The sequence below is a fragment of the Staurois parvus genome, unplaced genomic scaffold, assembly GCF_062004578.1.
Source record: "Staurois parvus isolate SC_StPar_1 unplaced genomic scaffold, SC_StPar_1.0 ptg001058l, whole genome shotgun sequence".
NCBI classification, from domain to species: domain Eukaryota; kingdom Metazoa; phylum Chordata; class Amphibia; order Anura; family Ranidae; genus Staurois; species Staurois parvus.
This window is the reverse complement of record NW_028318854.1, coordinates 1,503,907-1,521,795: the sequence shown is the minus strand read 5'-3', so window position 1 is coordinate 1,521,795 and position 17,889 is coordinate 1,503,907. Positions and strand designations below refer to the sequence as shown.

Here is a 17,889-nt window from a genome sequence, read left to right as displayed (position 1 = left end):
TCGCCATGTGTAACTTCTCTCTCTGTATCCTGCAGTCATTCCCTCAAAGCAGGCTTGAGCTTGACAGCTGGTTGCAGATCAACCAGCAATGGTTGTGCTTGGGAATAGCTTGTCTGCATTATAAACAGGGGTACTCCGTTTACTGACAAAGGGGAATGGTGTGAACTTTTAAAGGAACTTTTATTTGAAACATGATTTCTGCATTTTTAAAGCCCTCTGGAGCATATTCTACACCTTTTTTGCCATAATCTAACAATGAAAATATTACTGAAGAATCCATTTTGTAGATGGATTACAGTGATGTATAAATACATTCCATCAAATGTGTCATTAAATATATCCCTGCTAGTTCTCTGGAGTAGTTGCTAATATTCATCTTACAGTCTATCATAACTTAAATACTAAGTTCACCTTTTCATGAATAATGAAAGGTGAACAAATACCAAATATCCTAGGTCCCCCTCCGGACCCTGCTGCACTGGAAGCAATTGGCATCACGGTCGCTATGTGCAGTGAGGTCCAGAGGGGTGGCCAGGATGATGTAAAACATATTCTAATGATCTTCTTAATCTGGTTTGATTAAACCAATGATTCTGTGTACAGTAGTACAGTGTTAACTAGCAGAAGACATACCTGGAAAAGCGTTGACATCAATCACTGCACAGCGGCCAGACTGTGTGTCCACAATTAAATCTATACCAAAGAGGGACATACCCAAAGCCTCCTGTAGACCCTGGACCACCTGTCTGACCACTTCATCTGATGGAGGCAACAAATCTGGGTACAGGGGTGCCTGGAAGGAAGAAAGTGCATCTGTGAAACATACTTCCTCACATTCTGAATTAATATGTGTTGGAGCAAGCTATTCATTCTGGATTTCAATTTTCGGAATTTGCTCAAAAATATAAATATGTGTATATGGATCATTATTAAAACATGGGGTGCAGATTCAATGTTGTCATAGCATATATTTAACCCCCAATTCTTCCTCTATAAGCAATTACACCCATTTATTAGGTAAATCTTGCTAGTGCCAAGAAAATATCCCCCACACCATTACACCACCACCACCAGCCTGAACTGTTGATACAAGGTAAGATGGATCCATGCTTTTATGTTGTTTACACCAAATTCTGACCCTACCATCTGAATGTTGCAGCAACCAGTCAGCCCATTCTCCTCTGACCTCTAACATCAACAAGGCCTTTGGCTCCACACAACTACCACTCACTGGATATTTTCTGTTTTTTGGACCATTCTCTGTAAACTCTACAGATGGTTGTGCATGAAAATCCCAGTAGTTCTGCAGTTTTTTAAATACTCAGACCAATCCGTCTGGTACTAACAACCATGCCACATTCAAAGTCACTTAAATCCCCTTTCTTCCCCATTCTGATGGCCGGTTTGAACCTCAGCAAGTTGTCTTCACCACGTGTACATGCCTAAATGCATTGGGTTGCTGCCATGTGATTGGCTGATGAACAAATTTGTGTTATCAAGTAATTGAACAGGTGTACCTAAAACAGTGTCTGGTGAGTGTATATCAATTAGAAATGAGAAAAGGAACAAGAGAAAAAACAGAACTAAACCAACTTTTCAGATAGTACCCTCTATATTACTCTGATCTGTTATTGTGGATAGTTTACAGGATATGTTATATATTAAAATATAAGTCAATACTGTAGTCAGATGTCATTTTCAGATATTCTACTTTTCTACGCAAACAGGGAAAACCAGATTTTATTTCACCTGGCCACAGGCTCAAGCATTCTTTAAGAGTTTTTAGGTTGCTTCATAGCTAGCCTGGAGAAAAAATTTGTGTATCAAAGACACAGCAAGCACACTCCCTACACTACACTGTATTTTCTCATTTCTATGCTGCTGTTTTGAATACGTCACTTAACTATGTATACATATGATACTTTTGTACAGTACAAGACTTATTGGACACCTTTCCAAATCATTGGATTCAGTTCCAATCACCTCCATGGCCACAGGTGTATAAAATCAAGCACATAGGCATGGAGATTGCTTCTACAAACATTTGTGAAAGAATGGGTCGCTCTCAAGAGCTCAGTGAGTTCAAGCGTGGTCAGCGCACGCTGAAGCGCACAGTGCGCAGAGGTCGCAACTGTCTGCACAGTCAATAGCTAAACACCTCCAAACTTTGTGTGGCCTTCAGAATAGCACAATTACAGTGTGTAGAGAGCTTCATGGAATGGGTTTCCATGGCCTAGCAGCTGCACCCAAGCCTTACATCACCAAGTGCAATACAAAGCGTCGGATGCAGTGGTGTAAAGCACGCCGCCACTGGACTCTACAGCAGTGGAGATGTGTTCTCTGGAGTGATGAATCACGCCTTTCTGTCTGATGGACGTGTCTGGGTTTGGCAGTGGCCAAGAGAACGGTACTTGCCTGACTGCGTTGTACCAAGGATAAAGCTTGGTGGAGGGGGGGTGGGGGGGGGGGGAGTATGGCGTGGGGTTGTTTTTCAGGGGTCATGCTTGGCCTCTTAGTTCCAGTGAAGGGAACTCTTAAGGTGCCAGTATACCAAGACATTTTGGACAATTTAATGATCCCAGCTTTGTGGGAACAGTTTGGGGATGGCCCCTTCCTGTTCCAACATGACTGCGCACCAGTGCACAAAGCAAGGTCCATAAAGACACAAATGAGCGAGTTTGGGATGGAGGAACTTGGAGCGGAAACTGAAAGCCAGGCCTTCTCATCTGACATCAGTGCCTGACCTCACAAATGCGCTTCTGGAAGAATGGTCAAACATTCCCATAGAGACCCTCCTAAACTTTTGGACAGCCTTCCCAGAAGAGCTGAAACTGTTATAGCTGCAAAGGGTGGAGCAACTCAATATTGAACCCTATTGACTAAGACTGGGATGCCATTAAAATTTATTTGTGTGTGTAAAGGCAGGTATCCCAATACTTTTGGCAATATAGTGTATATTTATATATAAAAATAAAAAAAACACTACGTGATTTGCAGGTGTGAAAGTGACAACATGTTTCACGTTGAAAGCAGAAGTGTAACATTCTTTTGCTTCCGCTGTGTGATGAGACACCTAGCTAACAAGTGGGAAGCCTCACTTTTGTCATTCACTGTGTGCGCTGCTAGTAATATGGAGTCATGTCAGAGCTTACTGAGCTTCAAAGAGGGAAAATTGTTGATGCCTACTTAGCTGGGGCCTATGTGATTGAAGTTGCCAGATTATCTGCAGTGTTGAAAGGTACAGTATCACAAAAGGTTATGACAGCACTTAAAAATTCTGGGAAAACGCCGTCTGATAACCAAAAGCAAGTTAGGGCTCTTTTTCTGCCTCTGGCATCTCTGCGAGAACTGGAATGATTTTTGCATGAAGAATGGTATTAGATTCCATCATCCACCATCCAAGACTTATATTTGTCAATTCCCAGGGGAATTCAGGCTGTATTGGATGCCAAAGGAGGTCCAACACCATATTAGGTAACTATTTTCTTTTACCTGGTTTCCATAATTTTGTCCAACCCCTCTATAATGGTCATTGGGGTTTGGTAGTCTGGCTCACTGAATCAGTTTAAGCATCCCTGTGCTCTTTCTTATGCTATACATTTGCTTGTCACTAGGTGTGCGAGACACATCTTTGATTATTTCTTAAGAAACAATTCTGGTACTGCCTTGGGGGTCCCAACTTAGCTGGACATGTCAGGGACAGATGAAGAAAAAACCTCCAAGGGGACACGATTCTCCCCTTACAATGCTCAGTGCACCTTAACAGATTCAGGCTATAGTAGGAAGTACTTCCAGACCTCCAACTTCCTTCCCTATCATGTAGCTTACAGGAGTTCTCCAGAAAATAGTATCAGAGCTGCATTATTTTGTGTCTTTTATATCTGTCCAGCTTTATTACAAAAACAAACATATAAAAGCGTGTATTTAAATATGTGAAAGTCATATAAAAAGTTAAACAATGCCTTAAAATAATTATAATAAAAAAATAAGTTCTCACTGAATATGCAATACATTTTACCATCTTTTGGAGCACTTCCCCTTACAACCAATAAGTCTCTGAATGGCTGATATCACATAAGGGGTCAGTCCTTATATTTCTGGAGGAAGTAGGAAGATATAAGGCACTGAACATGATGCCTCTGTAAAGCTGGCCATACACTGAGCGAATTTCAGCCAGTTCTTAATGAACCAGTCAGAATTCACTTTGTGGTTGACTCTGCTGGAACCTTCCCGCCCGACATCTTTCAAAGCAAAATCGAAGGAGCTGGGCAGAAAATTGTCAGATGCAACTGCTGTTGGGTATTCTGACAGCCGCAGGTGCTGGCCGTCATAAAACAGTAGTCAACACTGCAGTTTCATCCATCCACACTGTACAGAGATAAATGAATTGTGCAATAAACTCACCTGAGAGAGGTGAGAACAGGATTCTGCTTTGGAGACATCATGACTGTTGAAGAAGATGGTCTTCTGATCTGAAATGAGAAAACATGAAAGACTAGGAGTGAAATAAATGAACATATCAGAACTGCAAAGACCTACTACATCACTTTCTTCTGATACCAAGGTGTTTTCCAACAATACGAAAGAAGTGGATCGAAAGCTGACCAAGTGACCATACACTCAAACATTTTTTTCATTCAGTCTGCTTCCTGAGCAAAAAAGGAATCTAACTGATTCCTCCATTCATACTAAACAGTGTAGAGGGATGATTCTCTCCTGCTGACTATTGTTTTCTTACAGCCAACACCCAACTGTCAGAATACCTGAACAGTGGTTTGCATCAGGTTGGTTGCTGTCATTTTTTAGGCAACAATTTTCCACTTGGTTCCTTCTCTTTTCAAAATTTACTGAGCCGGTAAGTGTCAGCAGGGCCACCCATGGATCGAATTTTGCCCAGTGTAGCAGAAAACTGGCAGTTTGTATATGACCAACCTAACACTTTGCAGTTTACAAGTAATTAAGCTATAAAGAGATTATATGTATGTGTTCTTATCTGCAGCCTTGGTATCGTCTAATTTTATCTACAAATGTTCTGTAGCTAGAAAAGTCAGTAAAAAACAAAAATACTTATGCAGGCCATAGATGGGTTGAAAATCATGGGCTGAAAAAAAATATCGGCCGATTTTCGCACCGTTAATGGGTTAATTGGTCGGCCGTTTTTCTGTATTTTGTCAGATTTTTTTGATCGGTACCGTTGGAAAAAAAAGATTTTTGCGGCAATAATGGGCAAATCGGCCGATCTTTTTACCGATAAAAAAAATCTGCGCATGAGCCGTGACCTGCAAGAAAAAGAAGAGAAAGAAGAAAAAGAAGAGGAAGGAGAAGAGAAAGAAGAAAAAGAAGAGGAAGAAGAGGAGAAAGAAGAAGAGGAGAAAGAAGAAGAAGAGAAAGAAGAGGAAGAGGAAGAAGAAGAAGAGAAAGAAGAGAAAGAAGAAGAAGAGAAAGAAGAAGACAAAGAAGAGGAAGAAGAAGAAGAGGAAGAAGAAGAGAAAGAAGAAGAAGAAGAGAAAGAAGAGAAAGAAGAAGAAGAAGAGAAAGAAGAGGAAGAGAAAGAAGAGAAAGAAGAAGAGAAAGAAGAGAAATAAGAAGGAGGAGAAGAAGAAGAGAAAGAAGAAGAAGAAGAGGAAGAAGAGAAAGAAGAGAAAGAAGAGAAAGAGGAAGAAGAGAAACAAGAAGAAGAAGAAGAGGAAGAAGAGAAAGAAGAGAAAGAGGAAGAAGAGAAAAAAGAAGAAGAAGAAGAAGAAGAAGAGAAAGTAGAAAAAGAGAAAGAAGAGAAAGAAGAAGAGAAAGAAGAATTCCAGTCCGCTATTATATTTGACATTAAAAAGTATTGCAGTTGCAACAATGTATCTATTTGCATCCGAAAAAACCATCTGTATCCGAAATGGATACAAATAGATACAATGTTGCAAACGCAATACTTTTTAATGTCCATACACAGAAATTTAACAGATTCCTCCATCCGTAATAGACAGTAGTTGGATGATCTCCCGCTGAAGCTTTGGCTGCCAGCTGTCAATATACTAGTACAGTACTAGTATTGCAACATACTAGTACTGCAACTCCCTCCTCACTGGCCTGCCTCGCCACAGGCTATCCCCGCTTCAGTCAATCTTGAATACGGCAGCCAGACTCATCCACCTTACCAACCGCTCTGTTTCTGCCAAATCCCTCTGCCAATCCCTCCACTGGCTTCCGATTGCCCAACGGATCAAATTCAAAATCCTAACACTGATGTACAAAGCTGTCCACCACACTGCCCCAAACTACATCACTGACCTAATATCCAAGTACCACCCATCACGCACTCTCCGCTCCCCACAAGACCTCCTTCTCTCTAGTTCCCTGGTCTCCTCCTCCCATGCCCGCCTCCAGGACTTCTCCAGGGCGTCACCCATACTCTGCAACTCTCTACCCCAATCCATCAGACTATCACCTCCACTCCTCTCCTTTAGGCGCACCCTGAAAACCCACCTCTTCAGGGAAGCCTACCCCACCCCCTGCTAATCGCCGATCTCCTCCACTCTTCCAACCACTCCATCCCCCACAGCTATTTCCTCCTGTACCACTATCCCCTCCCTCCTAGATTGTAAGCTCCAAGGAGCAGGGCCCTCGAACCCCTCGCGTATTGCACTGTATTGTTATTGTACTGTCGCATGTTCTTTCTCCCATTGTAATGTACAGCGCTGAGCGAACTGTTGGTGCTTTATAAATACTGTATAAAAATATAATAATACAGTGCATGCATCTGAATAGATTCATGTACTGTTCAGCCGACAATGTTCTGCCAAGCTCCTTCCATTTTTTCACCTGAAGGATGTTGGGTGGATCATGGATGGGTATCGACAGGGCCACCAATGTAACGACTTTAGGTGAGTTCATCAGGAACAGTGTATGTTCAGCTTAGGAGGTAACATATATCAGGAATACCTGAATTTTGCTGAAGATGGCATTGGAATATTTGAATTAGAAAGAAGCTCAAGATGGTGTTGCATACGTCTACAGCTAAGGCTGAAAGCCTCTTTCTCGACGCTGTCACAGACCTGTCTCTCCCAGGGGAAAATCACGTATGGATGGTCTCTTCACCACAAAATGCTGTGATCCCACCACAAACACCTTGTACAGGGTGGCGCTGTGGTTGATGAAGCTTTGAAGAAGACATGGGGGGGTTACCTCCTTCAACCCTTGCTCGTTAAATATCAGGGACATCTGTGTAAGAAGGAAGTAGAACAGTTAGAAAAAAGCATGGAGATATATGGATGTTTACCTTATATGAGAGATCAGGGTTGTGACTCTATATCTAATGTGGTTTGGGTCGCATCAAGCTGAAAGGCTTTTGTAGATTTGGCTGTTTCCAAAAACAAACAATGAAAACTGGTATATAAGTTATAATGTTCCTTATCGCTTATGATTATTGACCCATTCAGAGTACACCCATTACAAGAGAATTATGACAGCTGTCACAGCTGACCTTCCTTTCAAAAAATGTACATTTATTGGCTGTCATTCTGATACTTTACATTTGCAATGTAAGATATAACTTGATTTCCTTTCCACCCTAAACTCAAGGATGGATAATTCTTTCCTGATGGCTACAGTTTTTTGACAGCCAGCATCCATTGCTGTCAGAATACTTGAACTTTGGCCATGTCTGTTTAGATGCATCTGCTGTTTGGCTAGCTCAGCTCCTTCAATTTTCAGATGGAAGGATGCAAGGAGGGAAAGGGCTCATAGGGTCACCCACGGTTTAGTAGGAACTGGCCAAAATTTGTTCCATTAATGGCCAGCTTTACAATATTACACATAGGTTGCTGTCAACCCTGGCCAAAAGATGGCAGGTCCCAACATACAGTCAGCTTATTCAAGGCGACATGCCTGTCAAATACTGGCTATTCTATGGAAACTCAAAGACCCTTGGCTTAAAGTGATACTTAAGGCTCTTTTTTTTTTTAGCTAGATTGAAAAAAGAGGTTTATACGTAACTGCCTTGTGCAATGGTAATTCACAGAGGCCCCCTTGCCTCCTCTTCTGGGGTCCCCAGCCAGCACTGTCTGCTCCTCCTCTCCTTAGTGTGCCCCCATAGCAAGCTGTGTGCTTTGGGGGCACACATGTGGGTGTGCTCCTGAGAGGGGCTGTGTGCATCTATAGACACACACAGTGCGTCTTGGTCCCCCTTCTGTTCAATCCTCACTGAAATTAACTAACAGCAACAGGAGCCAATGGCTCTGTAAAAGCCTCCCTTGTGTAGACATCTGAAAGGCCTGAGACTGCTGCTGGGTACAGCCATCTTGGATGTGATGTAATCTAGATTCAGCAGACTCATAGCTGTCAGTCAAATGACACTTTATAGCAGCCTTTCTCAAACAGGGTTCCTAGAGAGGTTGCTGGGGGTTCCCTGAGCAATGAGCAGCTCCTGCCTCTCAGATGAGTAATCACTGACTCCAATGATCTTTTTAGTAATCTGTAAGGGGCAGATTCTTCCCAAAGATAACAAATGTAAGGAGCATTCTTCCCACTGACAATCACACTAATGTACTATGATGGGTAGATACAGTAGTTATTAGAAGACCTCTAAACAAAAGGTTATGTAGGGAGGAAAAGGGAGGGGTGGAGGAGCTGGGTCAGCACAAACAGTAATTAAAAACTCTCAGAAGAGGAAAAGGCTATGACATGCAAGGGGGAGAGGGGACTGTGTTAGGGAATTCAGACTTCCTGAAGACGTTGAATTAACTAGCAAGTTTAACCACTTGCCTTCCAGAGTATTTACCCCCCCCCCCCCCTTCCTGACCAGGCCATTTTTTGTGATACAGCGCTGCGTTACTTTAACTGACAATTGCGTGGTCATGCAACGCTGCTCCCAAATGAAATTTACATTCTTTTTTCCCACGAATAGAGCTTTCTTTGGTATTTGATCGCCTGTGCGGTTTTTATTTTTTGTGTTATAAACAAAGAAAGACTGACAATTTTGAAAAAAAAAACACAATATTTTTTAGTTCTTCTATAAAACATATCCAGTGAAAAAATTTAAAAATCAAATAAATGTAGGCCAAAATGTATTCTGCTACATGTCTTTGCTAAAAAAAAATCCAATATGTGTATATTAATTGGTTTACATGAAAGTTATAACATTTACAAATAGTGGTATATATACTAGAATTAAATTTTTTTTATTCATACTGGTAATGGCAGTGATCAACGACTTATAGCGGGACTGCAGGACTGTGGTGGGCACTCTGACACTGGGGGAAACTGACTAACTGCCACGGACATCCCCAGTGACACCAATACAGTGATTAGTGCCAATAAAAAGCACTGACACTGTACTAACGACACTGGGTGGGGTTAACAACTGGGCCGATCAAAGGGTTAACTGTGTGCTGTGTGTGTTTTGCTAGGGAAACATGCTACTGTGTATTTCTCTGCTGTGCACAGTGGCTTGTTACTGCTGGCAAGAGAGAGACCTGTGTTGTTTACACACAGGTCTTTCACCTGTCACTGTTTCTCGGCGATCGCTGGGTGCCGACGGGGAATCTCTGGCCGGGACACGGTGATCAACATCTGTAGTGGCCAATGGCGGCGTGGGTAGGGCGGTTGAGTTTGGCCCCTTAGTTCCAGTGAACGGAAGTCTTAAGGCATCAGCATACAAGACATTTTGGAGCTCCCGATTTTGTGGGAACAGTTTGGGGATGGACCCTTCCTGTTCCAACATGACTGCGCACCAGTGCACAAAGCAAGGTCCATAAAGACATGGATGAGTGAGTTTGGGGTGAAGGAACTTGACTGGCCTGCACAGAGTCCTGACCTCAACCCGATAGAACACCTTTGGGAGGAAATAGAGCGGAGACTGCGATCCAGACCTTCTCGTCCGACATCAGTGCCTGACCTCCCAAATGCACTTCTGGAAGAATGGTCAAACATTCCCATAGACACACTCCTAAACCTTGTGGACAACCTTCCCAGAAGAGTTGAAGCTGTTATAGCTGCAAAGGGCGGGCCGACTCAAAATTGAACCCTACGGACTAAGACTGGGATGCCATTAAAGTTCATGTGCGTGTAAAGGCAGGCGTCCGAATAGTTTTGACAATACAGTATATATATATATATATATATATATATCATTCCCATCAGTCTCTAACCTTTAAGGAGCATACATTCTAAGCTCCCTAACTTACATTCATTCATACACAATTTAGGCAGGAGTCAATTAACCTATCAGCATGTCTCTGGCAGTGCTGGGACAAGGTCATCTAGAGCTCAGAGCAAACATAACAAACTGGACCCACCCCAAAATGTATGAACATAATATGTCAGCAAAAATCCCTCCCAAAAAACTGAGCACTAATCTGCATGCTTACCCCTTAAGCACAAATCTGCCCCCCTACTGAAATCCCCCCTTCCAGTACAAATCTTTGCCCCTCCATCACCCCCAGCTCAAATGCCTCCCCTCCAAATAAAAAGAAATCACCTCTCCTAGCACAGATCTTCTACCCCTAAAGGTTCCCCTCCTAATACACATCTTCTTCCCCCCATCACAAATCCCCCCTCTTGGCCTACCCCCCAATTTTCCCCTACTAGAACAATACTCACCCCCTGCCATCCCCCTTTCCAACACAACTCCCCTCCCCCGCAATCTCCTTGTGATGCCCCCCCCTTACCTCACATGATACAACAGTGCCCAGGGCAGCTGTCCCTCTTACCCACCCCTTGTCTTTAGAGTGTGGGAGGAAACCCCCACAGGCACAGGGAGAATATGCAAACTCCAGGCAGGTAGTGTCATGGTTGGGATTTGAACCAGCAACCCGAGTGCTGCCAGGCAGAAGTGCTAACCATTTAGCCACTGTGCTGCCCTACATCATGGCAGGCTGCTGGTCATTAAGCACCAATATATTTATGAAATTTCACACCTGCATTGATGTCATCTGACCTGCAACCTTCTAGAATATACCAGGAGACTGTGGGCAGCTGAGGGAACCTCACTCTTGACTAATCTAGCAATTAGAAAGTGGGAGGGTGGAGGAGAAAAAATAAGAGAGACAGATGGGAGAAAGGAATGAGAGAAAGTGCAAAGGTCTGCTTCAAGTAGAAGTAGACATGAAAAGATTGTTCATCTGACAAAAAATTATAGATCAACAGACTGATGTATTTTTTTTTGGAGATGTTCGTCTAGCAAAGAACCTTTGTATGAATTGCCTTTGTTGCACAACTGAACATTCTGTGCTGAAATCTACCTGTTTCTTGAGAACGTTATCTCATGCCTACAGGTAGGCTGAGCATTCCTATAAAGGGAGTCTTAAGGGAATTCAGAGACAAGACAAAAACAAATATAAAACAAGACTGACAACTTTCAAGTATGTGAAGAAGCAGTCAAGGACAACAATTCCCACCTCATGCGATCGCGGTCCATGAGCCACACGAGTTTTGCAAACTGCATGGGAGAAAACAACCACAGTCATTTTTAGATCATTGAAAAAACAAGTAGAAACTATTTCTACCACTAGTTTGTAAACATGAAATTTTAAATCCATTTCTGTAGTAAGGTCACCAATATCAACCATTCTCTAATACGGCTAGTATTATATGAATAATGTATGACGGCTTGGTGGGCAGCAAAGTTCAGCATGAAGCTGAGGGACATATGTCTAGGCCATCACCAGCTTGAGGAACAGTTTGGATGCCAAGGACAGAGATTTCTATGGCAATGCCACACAGATGGATGTTTCCTGGCAACTTCAATAACTTTCAGCCAGCTTTCTATCACAAAATCAACTGAATAGATGATGGCAAACTGCCAATTTTTAGATTATTCCTGACTGATTGATCAACCACCTATTATACAATTTGTGTTGCTTTACTGCTTGATCCCGCACTTACAAAACAGCTTTTGCAGCTTTGCTGCTCTCTGCTATACTGCTAATATGGAACCAAGCTTACCTGGCATCCGTGGAAAGAGTAGTGTTTTAGAGGTGGGACACAGGGTGGATCTGACGGAACCCAAGAGCAGGTCCTGTCAGCTGATGAGCGGACTCTGTGCCTCCAGCACTAACAGTCTCCTAACAGGGGATCCTGGAGAACCTTTGTCAGCACTCAAATTTTAGCCGCTATAAAAACTGTTCTAGGCTAGCCAAAAGGCCCACCCAAGAAGTCTGTGCAAGTAAAGCAATAAGTGATGTGACCAAGTGCCAGTGAAACTCAGTGAGGTCCCAAACCCATAGTGTTTTTTGGCACCTCTGGGATGCCACTTCTAGGGGACACACCACCGGGAGCTCCTTGTACCTCTCATCTGCTGACCAGACAGGCAGCCCCATCCCTACCAGAAATGCATTAGCACTTAGAAAGAGCCTGCCTAAAATTGGAAACAAGCCTGATGCACGAAGACAGAATCACCCTGGTAGGAAAGGATCACTCCCCTAGTACCTACCTTATTACATCAATAATTCCTAACTGGTGCCCCCTCTCAAGCTCTGAGGAAGACAGCGTTCAGTTCCTGAAAACCGATAAGAACAAATACTCCACTTGAACTTAACCTAAAAGGTCAAGAAGCAAGATAGCCATTTTACTGATATTGAAACAATGGACCATGCCCATATAATGTGTGTCAGTTTGACTTCTTGTAGGTTGCACCATTGGATAGAGTGGAGGGAGATTGGTGAACATCTGCTCAGTGATCTCCCCTTTTTAGAACCCAGAAGTGATGTGTAAAATGTCACTTCCAATTTTTAGTGTCGCTTTCTCCGGCCAGTCTGGCCAGGGAAGAAGCTAATACAGCGTGAGCTGTGCTTTGTTAGCTTCAATGAAGGACAGGTGAAACATCAGGGGTCTATTAGACCCCTAATGTCTCACTATAGAGAACCTGTCACCAAAAAAAAAAAAATCAAAAAGGAGACTTTCTGCTGTAAAAAAATTAAAGCTTAAGAAATAAAGTGTCAAAATAAAGTTATACCCAGGTACTTAAACATCCCTCAGAAAATGTTTTTGTCCCAGCCCCACATACAGGCACATACGATTGTAAACACATGCTTTGGGAGTATCTACACATGAAAATTGCACTACATGTGTTACATATCACTGCACACACCAGAGTGAGAGCAATAATCATAGGCCCAGTATTTATTATTGACTCTAAGGCTAGGTTCACATCCACCCGCACTGGAAAACGCAACCGTACTGGTTACTGAGGTTCCCGTGCAGGCTGCGTTTTCAGAAGTAGTGCAGGGATTTCTTCCCTGCGTGTCACGAGGCAACGGAGTCCATTCAAATGAATGGGCTCTCGTGTCCGCACAAAACGTGGCCCGCACGGCCGCATATATGTGAACCACAGGTAAACTGATGACCTGTATGAGCTTTTAAAGCAGTTAAAGCGAATTTAGGGTCCCAAAGTCTGTCTCTCTTTCACTGGCACATACAATTTTAGGGTTTGTCAAGTTGGGTATTTACTTGGCACAAGCTCATCTTTTATATTTAACCAAAAATTGGGTAATATATTGCGTTTGTGTGCCCTAAAATGAACTTTAAATGTCTTACTGAAATTCTGCGCTTGATAAACCATTGCTCTAATATTGTGTGACATAAAAATCTGAAACTACAACTATTTTATTATTTAGGATCTCTGCTTTCAGAAAATGTGTAACTTTTTGACATGTCACTTTTGAACAGTTGGGTTAATGCTTGAAATGTGGCAATGCAGTAGGAGATAAACACAAAATATCCCTTTAGAAATTTAGGGTCTTTGCTTTCAGAAAATGTATAACTTTTTGGTTGGTTTGAAGTCATCTTCAGGCCTAAAATGATTTTTTTAAACATGTGTGCAAAAAAAGAAAAACGCAAAAAAAAAAGGCTCAGGCAGCGAAAGGGTTAAAGAGAAAATGACATGTCACCTTTGAACAGTTGGGTTAATGCATGGAATGCGGCAATGCAGTAGAAGCTAAACACAAAATATCCCTTTACAGCCTGCTGTGACTGCCTTGGCCTGTCTGATGCGCAAAGCTTGTCTGAGCTGAGCAGTTGGATGTCCTGGCTGTTATAGTATCTGGCAGCCTGTGGGTGCATGTAGGTGCCAGTCTCCTCCCTGCTTTAATGGCCTCTTATCTCTATTGAGGGTGGAGAGTGTATCTATCACACTCAGGGCAAAGTTCTTGGGGAGTGTCAGCGGGAGGGGGTCATTGTGTGCAGGATACATTGTACAAGCATGAGCGCCTGTATACTTATGTCACTGGGCTCTATGGGTGTCATTTTGTTTGTGTTAGTAGCACGTAGCTCCAGATCCTCTGCTGAATGTGGATCAGTACACACTGCGGGGTTTCCAGGTAGCTGTCATTACTTGGATAGTTTCTACAGCTTGGACAGATCTAGGGTTGCCACCTTATCCCTTTATTATTATTATTATTATTATATAGGATTTATATAGCGCCAACAGTTTGCGCAGCGCTTTACAATATAAGGGAGACAGTACAATTACAATACATTTCAGTACAGAAGGAATAGGAGGGCCCGGCTCGTGGAGCTTACAATCTAAAGGAAGGAAGAGGTGGTACAAAAGGTGATAGCTGCAGGGGATGATCTGGTGGAGGTGATTCAAGTACAGTTCTTAGGTGGAGGTGGAGTAGGCTTCCCTGATTAAGCGAGTTTTCAAAGATCACCTAAAGGCAGACAGGGTGGGGGCTGACCGGACATGGTGTGGTAGGGAGTTCCAGAGGATGGGAGAGTCTCTGGAGAAGTCCTGGAGGTGAGCTTGGGAGGAGGTAACATGATAAATGGAGAGCAAGTGGTCTTGGGTGGAGTCGAGAGGATGGTTTTGGAGGAGGTGATGAGTTAGCTAGAGAGGAAGATGTCTTGTTCCATACAGGGGCGGACTGACCATTTGGAAACTCGGGCATTGCCCGAGGGCCCGGGGTCAGTAGGGGGCCCCATGAGATGCCCCTGGTATCTTTTTCATAGGCTTTTTTGAGTTTGGGCAAGGACACAGAGGCCCCATGATCCCCTATTGCCTGGGGGCCCCATGAGTTGTCAGTCTGCCGCTGGTTCCATATTAATTACTTAATTACACAGGTTCTGAGGCCAATTTAATGCAGATAAATCACTAGGTGAGTTTAATTGCCACCTAAATCAGCCACAGAACCTGTGTAATTAATATGTGTTGTGTTTTAAAGGGATGAGGTGGCAACCATAGACAGGTCCCTATCACAATATGATAATGACAATGTTGTCACTGGTACACCCACTTAGTACAGGTCCATTATATTATTATTATTATACAGGATTTATATAGCACCAACAGTTTGCGCAGCGCTTTACAAAATGAATGACCAGTTCTACAGTTCAGTGACACTTGGCAAACTTTGAGAACTATACACAGTATGTCAAGCATTAGAGGTGCAACTGTGACTAAAGCTGGCCATACAAAAACAAAAAAAAATCTGATTCCTCCATCCATGCTATACAGCCAGGATGGACAAATCTCCTGCTGTGCCTATTGTATTTTGACAGCCAGGCCCGCCAGCAGTCAAACTACCTGCACCACAGCTGCATCCGAGTGGATTTCACACCCACCTCCTTTAATTTTTTTAATCAAAGAATGTCGGGATGGAGGGGGTGACAGTCAGTTTCTTCTGGTTCAGCAGGAACTTGGCTGAAACTTGCATAGTGTATTACCAACCTAAAGTGGAAATAAAGTCCAGCTTTCAAAAAATCTGAGCAGGCAGGTTCTTTATTACAAAAGTGACATGCTATGCCTCTTCTGCGATAAAGGAAACACACACCCAGCTGTTCACAGTCTTCTTTGGAAAGTACATTCAGCAAGAGCATCTCATGCTAGTTTCTGGCATTGCTGTTCAGGATGTCCCTCTTAGAAGACGGTGGTACAGTGGAAATTCTCTTTTCCAGCACCTGCCTGTAGGTAGGCCTCTTCCCTGGGCCCCCTCCCAGGCTCCACACTCCAGCCTTCACTCCATCTTCCACACGACGCTCACTCACTCCCTAGGATCTGTCATACTTAAGGGTTGCCTTGGTCACCATGCCCAGCTTCCTGCCATGGGATTGGCCAGTGTCCCTCAAATATGCAGATCTGAGCCTCCTCCCCTTCTCCATCCTTCCTCCAGAAAGCACCCAGGCTTCTGGAGAGGCAGCAGGGCTCCAGAAGCTCTGACCTTCAGAACCTCCCTAGCCTGTACTGAGGTGACCTCTCTACCTCACTCCCAGTCTGACTCATCCCAGGCTGCTAATCAGCCTCTGCCTGAAAAAACAAAAACCCAGCCTATCTAGCTAACCTGGAGGGCGTTACATCAGTTTGCTACAGATAAGAAAATTCTAATACGACAAAATACAACTTCGAAAGCAATGTAATGTAATGTATTTGTCAGGAATGGACTCGCCAATAGTGGTGGGACTCACCTGCCTTGTGGGTTGCAGTACCAGGACTGGCCAGCGGGTGCTCTCAGCAACCAGAGGCTCACTCCTGCAGTCAGCCAAAACACCTGAGGCTGACTGCAGAAGGTGCATATAAGGAATGACCAGGCCTGTGATCTGGGCCTTGGTGTATGTTTCCCAAGAGCCCCTTTACCTGCATCCTGTCTGCTTCCTGTCTGATCCTGCTTGATCCCTGACTCTGATTTAACTCCGCCTGTCCTGACCTCTGCTGTTCCTGACCACTCTCCAGTCTGCTCCTTTGTACCTTGTCTGCCTGATTGTTCCTGACCTGGCCCATCTGACTACGCTCTGCCTGCTCCTTTGTACCTTGCCTGCCCGTTTGCTACCGACCCGGCCTGCCCGACTACGCTTAGTATTGTTCTTTTGTTATCTGTTGGGGGTTTTGGTTTGGTTTGTTTGCACTGTGTTTATGTTTAGTCTTGCACTGCGTTTATGTATTGTTTTGTCTTAAATAAATTATATTGTTTATACTATACCTGAAGCCTGCGTTTCCCTGTGTCAGTCCACACACCTCTGGTCATACCTGGAGCCCTGACATTATTGAATTGTAATTTGTCCGATTTTCTGATCTTGTGTACTAGGTATTACTAAAGCTGACCATACACATATACTGTAGATTTGTAACAGATTCCTCCATCTACACTAAACAGCACAGATGGATGAATCCTCCCTGATGGACACCACCAACTGTCAGAATACACAAACAGTCCCTGCTTCTGACTGCTTAGCCAACGATTTTTGGGCAGGCTCCTTTAGCAAAAATGAATTGAACAATTAAGTTTTGCCCAGTGGAGCAGTGCTGGCAGGCCATACAATGCTCATGTTTTGGCCAAGACAGCAGGAGATGGCCAAAATTCGAGCACTATGGCCAGCTTAAGTTTATCTCAGCAGTCATTAGGCAATGATGCTAATAATCTTCCTTGACAGACAGATGACTACGAGTAAACATTTACAAATCTGCATACGAAGTATAAGAAACAGAACAGCAACTGAGTAAAAATGTAAATGTAATATTTTAAAAAGTGTTCTTGCTGAAAATATGCTATAGAGTCCCTTCATTTTGACAATAGTATTTATAGGCCAACTCAGTAGAATTCATTTTTTGACTCCAAAATGAGAAATGCATATGAAGTGGAAATGGAACAAATCTGAGTAGGATGTGTGGGATGGTTCTAAACATTGATGTCTGATGCTGATATGCTGGAAAATGCATAAAGTGTGGACAGGATGTCACATTGAGTGTGGAAGAGGATTTAACACCATACAGCCCCACAGATTAAAAAAAGGCAGTAAGTAGATGTACATACTGATAGGGAAGGTGAGGTTGGCTCGCACTAACGTCACAACATCACTGCGTTTGGTTATCAGCTCCACACAAGGAGGGGAGAACACGCCGCTCACCCCTGCAGGACATAAAACATGCAAACATGTATTTAGTTCAAAAACAGAACATCAGCTACATTACCC

At 43.3% G+C, this 17,889-nt stretch overlaps 1 protein-coding gene across 2 annotated transcripts in view; it reads right to left on the bottom strand.

Moving 5' to 3' along the window:
* Positions 1 to 17,889, bottom strand: part of LOC149440711 (inositol-tetrakisphosphate 1-kinase-like) — a 37,919-nt gene that overhangs the window by 1,401 nt on the left and 18,629 nt on the right. For both annotated transcript variants that reach the window (XM_089658221.1, XM_089658222.1), the window contains exons 5-9: positions 17,730 to 17,825; positions 11,385 to 11,425; positions 7,044 to 7,209; positions 4,405 to 4,472; positions 634 to 793 (exon numbers count right to left, since the gene is read on the bottom strand). In XM_089658221.1, coding sequence (XP_089514347.1) covers positions 634 to 793; positions 4,405 to 4,472; positions 7,044 to 7,209; positions 11,385 to 11,425; positions 17,730 to 17,825 — 531 coding nt within the window. The remainder of the gene's footprint in view (positions 1 to 633; positions 794 to 4,404; positions 4,473 to 7,043; positions 7,210 to 11,384; positions 11,426 to 17,729; positions 17,826 to 17,889) is intronic.